General features: G+C 38.5%; 1 protein-coding gene across 1 annotated transcript; it reads right to left on the bottom strand.

The window, feature by feature from the left end:
• Positions 1-159: 159 nt before the first annotated feature.
• LOC143431558 (alpha-tocopherol transfer protein-like) lies at positions 160-6,477 on the bottom strand. Its single transcript, XM_076908385.1, has 6 exons — positions 6,242-6,477; positions 3,163-3,254; positions 2,786-3,031; positions 2,293-2,487; positions 1,058-1,229; positions 160-343 (listed from the first exon to the last, which is right to left on the bottom strand). The coding sequence occupies exons 1-6, from the start codon at positions 6,426-6,428 to the stop codon at positions 306-308; spliced, it is 930 nt and encodes a 309-aa protein (XP_076764500.1). The 5' UTR covers positions 6,429-6,477; the 3' UTR covers positions 160-305.
• Between the last annotated feature and the right edge of the window lie 3,887 nt (positions 6,478-10,364).

The following is a 10,364-nucleotide window of genomic DNA, read 5'->3' as shown; positions in this document are numbered from 1 at the left end:
CAATTGTTCATCAAGGATTGTTTGTTTATTGCACTCGAGGTCGCTAAAATGAATCGTTTATCGATATTTACAAACGCAAAACACGAGCATAGGACTATGGAAGTTTGAAATATCCTCTTTTTTTTTATTTGTTTTAGATTCAAATTCTGATTACGACTTTCCAAAAGTACTCGCTGTCCTTTCATCGATCCGCTCCACAACCTTGTTTGAAATCGACGAGAACGATCACGGAAATTCGAACGATTAAACCATATTACCTATATAACACCATTACTGGTTGATCGGTCGCTGCGTTTTGTTTCTCATCATTCCGCACATTTTACGTAGCCATGTTTGCTGTTGGCTGGAAAAAGAAAATTGGAAAATTGCCAGTGAACTTAGCATGATCAGCATCCTCTTCGTTTTACGCGAATAAGAGGCTATTTGTATACAATGTTGGGACTTCACAAGAGTTTCTTAGTAATTTTCTCTAGGATTAGCCAGTAAATTCGTTTTGTAATTAACGGACGACGTTAAAATATCGGTTAATCAACGTTCTTTCCGTGGACGACAAAAGATTACCGTAGAAACCGTGATTGCGTAACGCGTGGCCATTAATGGCACACTTCGCGGTATACAATTAAGAAAAGCACGAGTTTCAACTACGAGCCATATTTAATATGCAGAATCATCCGTTCTCGTAAGAATCGAACGCGATCGCACACTTTGTCGAGAAATGTTTCTACGCGTATTTGGACCTTTAACTACTTCTTAACGTAATATGCACAGTATTAAGTTCACTCTTTTGCAGACAAAATTCATCGTATCACAAATGAAACGCACCCTTTTGCAAATTATATTCATCCTTTCGCAATTTCAAATAAAATACCTAATAATTATACATAATACCAAATATTTAACAATTTAATTTGCAAACTGGTGAATTTAAAGTGCCAATACCACAAAGCCACAAATCCACAGATCAAACGTAAATTGCAATCTATCTGTTCAGTGAAGATTCGTCACGAATTTGCCAATTAGAATTCATCTCTATCTGTTAATGCAAGCTGTGATTTACCTTCGAAGTCCTGCTCGAACCAATGGAAGTACTCGTAAATCTTTGGCCCGATCAATTCGTCCGGAAACTCGAGCTCTCCACCAAAAGCTATGGGCACTGCATTCGACCCCAAGGCAGCGATCAGTGAGCTTCTGTTCGTACCGTGGAATAAAATTCTCTTGCGTATTTTCTCCTGTGAAATTGTTCAACCGTGTTTAGAAAATTCTGTGACTTCATCGACGAAGAGACGAGCGCCCTCTCGAGTCGTTATTTGGAACGAACAACCCTTTGCTCTCGAATGTTCCCTCTGAGAGAACGACAGAAATGATGAGTGATTGAGTGATTATGAACGTTGGATTTATTCCAGCGTAACGTTTTTAGAAGTGCAATGTTCCCTTCGAGTTCTCCATCGAAATGTAAATTTTCCATTGTTGGCTGAACGTTAGCAATGGTTTCTCTTGCCAACAGGAAGTCGTCGAACGCAAAGGGTCACTATTGACAATGATACTAGCAATGGTGCGGAATGCCACTTTGACCCACGGGCAAAAGCTATGAATTTATTAATCTAATCGAACGAACTCGATTTTACACTCGTACATTGCATTCTAGTCACGTCCTGTCTGAGGAATTCGTTTATCATTCAAATTTCCTGGTCGCGTATGTAGAACGTGGTAACTAATCAGTTTTCAAAAACAAGTCAAGAATTATCGCACGTAAAATTTCAAGTATGATCTCAAAGCGATCGAACGATGATGTTTCTGGATTAATTATCATTGATATTGTAACAACGATCTAAATCGTTAATGCTAAATGTGAATCTCAGAAGAATTATGAAAATATTGTTTTCTTTGTTAACACATCATTCTTCCATTAATTAACGACGTTTCCTCTTGCAAACAGCAAAACCATAGCGTTGTAATCACTTTACACTAATTGTAAAAAAACCTTCAGTCATCATCATGTAAATACCTTTTCCCGCAATATTTCACTCAATTATTATAACACATTTCTCAGAAATTCGTATACAGTGTCTTCACAATTATTTCTAGGAATCGATATACTTGAAAAAGCTTGAAAACCACTAGTCTAGATGCAGACATTTCATTATACCAATTATGGTGTTTCAATGCATCGTTCTGACGAAACCACAACGACTCGAGACGCGCAAATTCGATCATCAATAATACTTATTCAGCCTTTAAATTGTATCAGAGCGAAAGAACGAAACAATGGATGAAAGAGACATTTTCACGTACCACAAGGAAGGGCTTGAAGATCGCGAAGACCATGTTGAATATATACGGTTGGTTTATTATGTGGATACCCTTCAAGCGACAGGGCAAACATCTCTGCACCCATTCTGTAACAGACGCAGCGAAACTGGGACCAAATTGTGTCACCTGAGCCAACGTCAGGCCCTCCATATTTAAAATCACGTGCACCCCTGCGATCTGAAACGTACGCATGTAATGACACACACATTAAACATATTTGTTAATAAAAAAAAATACACAAGTAAAAAAAAGAAAGAACAATGCGTTCCTCAACTGTGATCGTTTCACTGCGATCGTTCGCGTCCCACGAAAAACAAATGAACGCCCTCTGGCGAGGACACAGCCACAATTCACTGACTCTAACTCTTCCTCGATGTGTTATCGTTACAATAAATGATACGCAGACCAATCATGCGCTCGTACACTTTATTTGTTTATTTATTTTAAAAATCGACACTGTAAACGACAACGTTACCTGCGTTTTTGGTTCAGCAGTAGAAGCTTCGAGTACCAGTATGATCGCTCGAAATATCTCGTTCACGTTGATGATCTTCGTGTTCCATAGCTTCCCACAATTTATTTGCAGTATTCTACAATTGTCTATCGAGCGCTCTGGGAGTGGTATAAGTATATCGGATGATAACACTTTCTCCTCGGAGCTTGGCAGGAGGTTTTGACAGTACCGCGGATTTTTCAGCTTGTACTGGTAATATCGTTTCATCTGCGAATGTCAGACAATTTCCATGAAGAATTCTGCGGCCTCGTCGTGCCTCTGACGCATTGCAGTTCAGCAATTCATCGAGATTTATTTTCGTATTCGAGGGATAATAATTGAATCAGTATTTGCCTCACCAATTCGAAGCTACTTTTGGGGTACCATTTGCAAGGTCTCAGGAACTTAGCGTAAAATTGGTCGTCGTCAGGCACAATCAGGTTAGGCTCACCTGGGGAACAAAATAGAGTTCAGCTAGGAACTGTAATCAGTTTGTATACCTGGTCAGTGACTTATTAGGGGTGTTGCACCCTTCATTTCATACAAACATTTTTGTATCCTTCTCATAAACTGCAGAATGGCTACTGATTACACTCGCTATTAATTGTATAAAGTTTTCAATCACTATTTCATATTTTATAATTAAATTATAAATCATCTATATATATGCAATCATGAGTTTAAAATTATAATTCGAATATTCGATAACTGCTGCAATTAAAAACACTTTTATTAATATAAATATTAAATATAATCCACATTATAAAATAAAACTATCTAGCATTGAAACTCTTAAGTTTAGGAAAAGAAAAAGAAGATAATATCGAGTGGAAATGGGGGGATGCTGCAGTTCCACAGTGCCACCGTACCAGCTACAATCTGATCGTCATTTTAATTTCGATCGACAAAACCAGCTGTCGATTCGTCCATCAGTGTCCAAAGGAATCGACATGGAATACTATCATCATAAGAAGTTCGACAAGCTCCAAATGAATCTGATAATAAATATGTTCTTCGTTAAGCGAGCCTGGCTGGTCATAAAACTACTCTTCGAGGACGTCATACTCATTCCCCATGTAGATTTTCGTAGAACGTTAAACAAGTCCGCGAAAGAGTGAAACTTTCGTTTTCACCGAACCGGTTCTAAACATATTCACTCGTACGAGTAAACTCGCAGCGGTCATAAACTACGGCTGGCACAAAACTGCATTCCTTTCACCACTATTGGGACAAGCACCGTAGCGACATTGAATTAATGCGAACTGTAATAAGAACGACGTTCGACGAGAGCCTGCCACCTTTATCAATAACAGAAAAGTTTGTCAAATCCGATCGATGATAAAGTATACACATCACAACGTTCGACGAATTATTTCGAGCGACTCTCGAAGATAAGAAAGAGATTTACGGGGCAGTATCGACGACTGGAGACTCTGTTGCTCGAGATTTTTACGACGAAGGACATTCTTGCGTGAAAACCTTGAAACGAACGTTCAACGAGGAATGGCGCCACGTCGAGCGCGTGAAAGAACCATTTTCTACACCATTTTCAAGGTGATTTAGAAAAGATATTGGCGACTGAAATGTGAAGGAGGACACAAATAGTTAACCGTGTCCCGATGGTGGCATTTCGAGCTTCCGCATCCTCGTGATTCACGCGTACAGAAATATCTTCTGGTTGAATTTGCAATGCAAAAACAAGAGAACCCAAGGACCGCCATAAAAACCGTATTTCCCCCTTTTCTCATTCCTTTTTGACCTCCCAGAATAATCTCAATTTAAATTTCGCTAAATGAACCGAAAGTTTCCATCCAATCTTCACGTTTCTGATCTGATCATTTAATGCCATGGTCGATTCCATCGTTCACGCGTGAATTTTGACATCTCAGCAACTTCAATTGTAAGCGAATTCCATCGTTTTCTAATGCTGACTTAACACGACGATTTTGTAGCTTGTCTACATCTCTGCACGCGATTCTTTGTCAGACATTTGTCAGAATCTCCTGTAAAAACAGTTAAACACGATCCTTTGAATCTGAATACAGCCAATCCTCGACTCACACAATTTTAAACTTGTGTGATTTAAGAATAATTGAATTTTAACTGTTTAGTTTACAGAATGCTTATAATAGTTTATGAATAGTTAATACCATTATTTATGCCTGAGGTGAAGTCGTAATATCTACCATGAATCTAGTTTAAACGGCCAAAGTACTAAGTTCGAATCTACAAAATGAGGATCTCATTAGCTTTATTAACTCATTTGCATATCGTATGCATATATGTATATGAGCGGAATATTATTTACGAATAATAGTATTTCTCTGGGTAAAAAGAAACATTTTTTATAAAAATGCAGGGTTGCGATTCTAATAGCAGCGAAGAAGTAATTAGACCTACCTAAAAACGTAGACGTATCAAATATCAGCGATGCGAGCCAATTTTCTACTTCTTCGAACGATGCTAGTGAGTCAACAGTCATTTAGAAATGATCAACGATGTATCAACAGAATGTGAGGATAGACGAAAAGAAGATTCTTCTCAGAGGAAGAGAAATTACTTGAATAATCCAAACAATTTTAAACTACGAAGATCAGTGAATATTTAAATATGCAAGTGTAAATATTATAACATCTCAAAATTCAAGGAACCAGTGGACAATGATATTTCACGCTGCATTTTAATTGTCAAAGAAAAGAAAATTACTAAAAGACAATAAAATTAAAAGATACTAAACCTTGTGCATTTCGAAGATTTACTTCGAAACAAAAGAATTACGTAATTCAAGAATACTCGTATCAAATTCTCCTTCGATAAACCTGATCCCTTTCTTCATACAACAATTTAAAACTACAAGGATCAGTGAATATTTAAATATGCAAATGTAAATATTATAACATCTCAAAATTCAAGGAACCAGTGGACAATGATATTTCACGCTGCATTTTAATTGTCAAAGAAAAGAAAATTACTAAAAGACAATAAAATTAAAAGATACTAAATCTTGTGCATTTCGAAGACTTACTTCGAAACAAAAGAATTACGTAATTCAAGAATACTCGTACCAAATTCTCCTTCGATAAACCTGATCCCTTTCTTCATACAACAATTTAAAACTACAAGGATCAGTGAATATGTAAATGTACAAATGTAAGTATTATAACATCTCAAAATTCAAGGAACCAGTGGACAATGATATTTCTCGCTGCATTTTAATTGCCAAAGAGAAGAATATTACTAAAAGACAATTAAAGGTCCTAAACCTTGTGCTTCCTCGACTTACGCGAAGACTTACTTCGAAACAGAAGAATTACGTAATTCAAGGAAATTCTCCTTCGATAAACTTGATCCCTTTTTTTCATACGATACATCACAAAGTGGAATGGACGCTTGGCGCCGCCTATGCCCATCGTCCAGACGCAGCTCAAAGCAGCTTACCTTTCAGCAGCGCCCTGAACTCCTTCAAAGCTTGCTCGACTACCTCAGGCGTCTCCCGCAGTTCGTTCTTCGCTTTCTCCCTGTAAGACTCATCCGGTTCTTCCAGCTCGGCCCTGAACACGTACTTGCCCATCTTCAGCTGAGGCAGATCGAGCCGTCTCAAGTCCCGAATGCTTCGCTCCTCCATCGGACGGGACAAAGAGCTCTTCACCGCGAATTATTCTTTCCTGTCGAACATATATGCAGCATTGAGCATCGTTTTACGCGCTGCATCGAAGAGAAAGGTGATCTCTATCCCCTCATCGAAGATCCATGACCTTCTCTCTTGGTCTCGTTGTTTTCGCGCGGCTATTCGCGTGCGTGCACTTCGGTTCTGTGTTGTACGTATCGCGTATGCACCTGATAGTCGATAAATATCTTTCTGTGATTTTTGGATAGATTGGATATCGTTTGAACGCGGATTCAAGGGTTCTCGCGATCGATCATACTCGAAGATCAATGTGTCTGTGTGAATTATAACGATTGTACTGTGCAAGTGCTTATCGTGTTCGAGGAATTTTATATTATACAAATCCTAGGTGCTGTTTTGAACTTATTAACGAACGAGTTTTTTTACAGGGAATTAATGTTTCGTGATTTTTGGATAGATTGGATTCGTTTGAACGCGAATTCAAGGGTTCTCGCGATCGATCATACTCGAAGATCGACGTGTCTGTGTGAATTATAACGATTGTACTGTGCAAGTGCTTATCGTGTTCGAGGAATTTTTTATTATACAAATCCTAGATGCTGTTTTGAACTTATTAACGAACAAGTTTTTTTTACAGGGAATTAATGTTTCGTGATTTTTGGATAGATTGGATTCGTTTGAACGCGGATTCAAGGGTTCTCGCGATCGATCATACTCGAAGATCGACGTGTCTGTGTGAATTATAACGATTGTACTGTGCAAGTGCTTATCGTGTTCGAGGAATTTTATATTATACAAATCCTAGGTGCTGTTTTGAACTTATTAACGAACGAGTTTTTTTTACAGGGAATTAATGTTTCGTGATTTTTGGATAGATTGGATTCGTTTGAACGCGAATTCAAGGGTTCTCGCGATCGATCATACTCGAAGATCGACGTGTCTGTGTGAATTATAATGATTGTACTGTGCAAGTGCTTATCGTGTACGAGGAATTTTGTATTATACAAATTCTAGGTGCTGTTCTGAACTTATTAACAAATGAGTTTTTACATGGAATTAATGTTTCGTGCAATGAAAATTAATGAATATTAATTTCACATAAAAATGAACAATTTAGTAATAGTACAAAGTTTGCGCGATCTAGTTCCGTTTTGCACGCGTCATTCTAATACGACATTCGCCAGTCAGATAAGACAATCAAACGATTCGAGCAATACATAACGAGTGCGCACAGAGATCGACAATAATCGAACTTTTAATTACTCAGTTGTTTCCAAATAAACCAGCGCTCATCAAAATCCGTGCTTCGTTACAACAAGGTGTTACAATTCTCCCCAAAATTTTGCTAAACGCTAGCAAATTCCAAAATGGATTGCGATCCTCGTTGAACGTTGACAAATTCTCAAGCCTGTTCACAATCGCGATCCACCGTTTTCATTCAGGTTTTCGTTGAAACCGGTCCTGGCGGAGCGGAAACAGTGATCCGGTGAGGAACGCATCGAACCTCAACTCCAGCGATCCAACCAGTAAGCGAAGCGAGCGAAAGAAACGCGAGCTCTCGACGACCGCGACTTAAAACCAACATACCTGGGGTCCACTTCGAAGGGCTCGTTTCTTTGGATTTCTCGAGGTCTCGCAGCGCTCACCACCGTTCGAGCATCGATCGACACTGGTCCGACTTCGTGGTGGAACTGTAGCTCGTTTCACAGCATGATCCAGGATGGCATTTCACGGTTCCAGAACACGGACGTCGGTTACGCGGTTCGTGGCGGAGGGAGAGGAAAGAAGGTGGAGTGGCAACTGGCTGGTGCAACTGGAACAGGTTGCCACGTACGGTCGAACGAAAGTGGCCAACGTGCTCGAGACACCGGTGAAGACTGCCTCGAAGCAGGGCCTCGCGAGTCGGAAATCGGCTGGAAAGCGAGAGCGTTACTCCCACCTTTGTGCTCGTGTTTGTGACGGCGTGAACACGGCAGAGGTTACTCATTGTCATGGCTGCGCTTAATTAGACCTTCGAGTAGGTGCTGGTTGCTCCAACGGTGTCAAGAGGTGAACGTTTATGCCTTGGTACTGCGCGCGGTTCGTTTAACTTTAAGCGGCTCTTGGACTGCGGTTCGTTCTTACGTGGTCACCTTGTGTTATCGACAATTGCAGCGAATCCCACAGTACACTTTTGTTAAACGATGCCATGAATGTCCCATTTTCTGTGAAATTGAAAGCAACGTTAATGATTACACATTATTTATCGATGTACTGTACGTAATATTTAGATGAATATTTTTGTTAAATATATATAGGATTGTAATTAAATTCTGACGAAGGATACGTCTCTCATGAAAAAGATCGGAAGGACGTTGATAGTCGAGCACGATAGCCGTGAGACTTTCAAAGGATCAATTAAGCCTATAATTACACGCGAGAAGGACAACAATTATGAATTAAAAGAATTTCTGTTTGAAAGAAAGAGACTGTGAAGGAATTTACTGTTTACTAGTGGAATTTCAACTGGAGTGATAATTAAAAAATACCATCAATTGATTGTAAGCGAAATTCATTGCATCGACAGCGATATGCCCTGATGAAAAGAATTTCTGATTGAAAGAAAAAGACTGATCAGGAATTTACTGTTTATTAGTGGAATTTCAACTGAAGTGATAATTAAAAAATACCATCAATTGATTGTAAGCAAAATTCATTGCAGCGACAGCGATATGCCCTGCAAGCATCTGGAAAATTAAAAGCAAGCATCTGGAAAATTAAAAGAATCCAATTAAAATATGATAAAATAACAAATCGATACTTGTTGAGAGCCTTCTTTGGAATAATTATCTTTTCGCTAAGTTTGGAACAATTTTGGAGCAATTTTGAAGCAATTGTTCTTTGGAATTTCTTGCCTTCAAATGGAAAAGGAAATTGAATAAGTTGTATCTTCTACAAACGAGAAAACGTATCGTTTGCCAAAGTAGATTCGCAAACGCCGCGGGGGCTCCACTTCCGGAAGATATGACTTAACTGAACACGCTATTTGTCTCAACGCAACACGATATGACCAAATTCAGATATATACAATATATTCCAGCGCGAGGGTAACACGCATTCGTTATTTCTTTCGTAATCATTAATTACAGTTAATCGGTACAGTTACCCAGTGACATATTTTAAACAGGAAACGACGTTTCGATCAGCCGTATAACTTTCATTCTTATTTACGCACGCTGTTATTTATTCAACTTATCTTCGATCGATTCAATTACAAATACGTTTCAATCTAATTAACATACTTTTTACCGTTTTATTATTTTATCATAGCTTCATATCGCATTGATATTCATAGCAATCAACAATTTTACGATTCACATCCTTGTACTTTGTACACGTGTGAAATATTATCTCGGTTATGTTAGTAATTCGATTGATACTTCGCATTATTTTCTTCAATCTATAAACTGTATTTTGAACGATGAAATGTACTTTCCTATTGCCAGAATAACAAATAATAGAAACAGTGTAAATACTGTTAATCCATCGAAAACTTCTCGAAAGCAAATATAATAGCGGATAACGGCTGATTAAATTAAAACTCAAAGTTTAAACTCGGCTAAAACGTGTTCATCGAAAGTCGAACATTACAAATGCCACGATTCTTTAAAAACCAGCGACTGTTCTTAGTCCTGCGTTTGGAAAAATCTTAACGCTAACGTTGAGACTGTCGAAAATCTTTTCACTTCAGTTCATGCTCTACGATATTTCGAAATAATACTTGTATTTTCTGATTAGTCAGATATGCTTGATTAATGCGAGTAGTTCTTGGTAATATGAATACTCGCACGATTAACTCGAAATTAGAATTACGAAAGAAGGACGTGTAAACGAGGAGAAAGTCCACGCACGAAATTCTACTTCAACGCGTGAAAGTTGAAGTATATGGGAAGT

This window comes from Xylocopa sonorina, chromosome 18, assembly GCF_050948175.1.
Source record: "Xylocopa sonorina isolate GNS202 chromosome 18, iyXylSono1_principal, whole genome shotgun sequence".
Classification (NCBI taxonomy): Eukaryota; Metazoa; Arthropoda; class Insecta; order Hymenoptera; family Apidae; genus Xylocopa; species Xylocopa sonorina.
This window is presented reverse-complemented; position numbering and strand designations above follow the sequence as displayed.

Excerpts from the sequence above, each read along its gene's own strand:
- LOC143431558 (XM_076908385.1), bottom strand. The coding sequence starts at position 6,428 with ATGGAGGAGCGAAGCATTCGGGACTTGAGACGGCTCGATCTGCCTCAG. Across the intron at positions 1,230-2,292 it reads TCTTCAAGCCCTTCCTTGTG|GAGAAAATACGCAAGAGAAT; the intron begins GTACGTGAAAAT and ends ACAATTTCACAG. Across the intron at positions 344-1,057 it reads GTTCGAGCAGGACTTCGAAG|CCAACAGCAAACATGGCTAC; the intron begins GTAAATCACAGC and ends TTCTTTTTCCAG.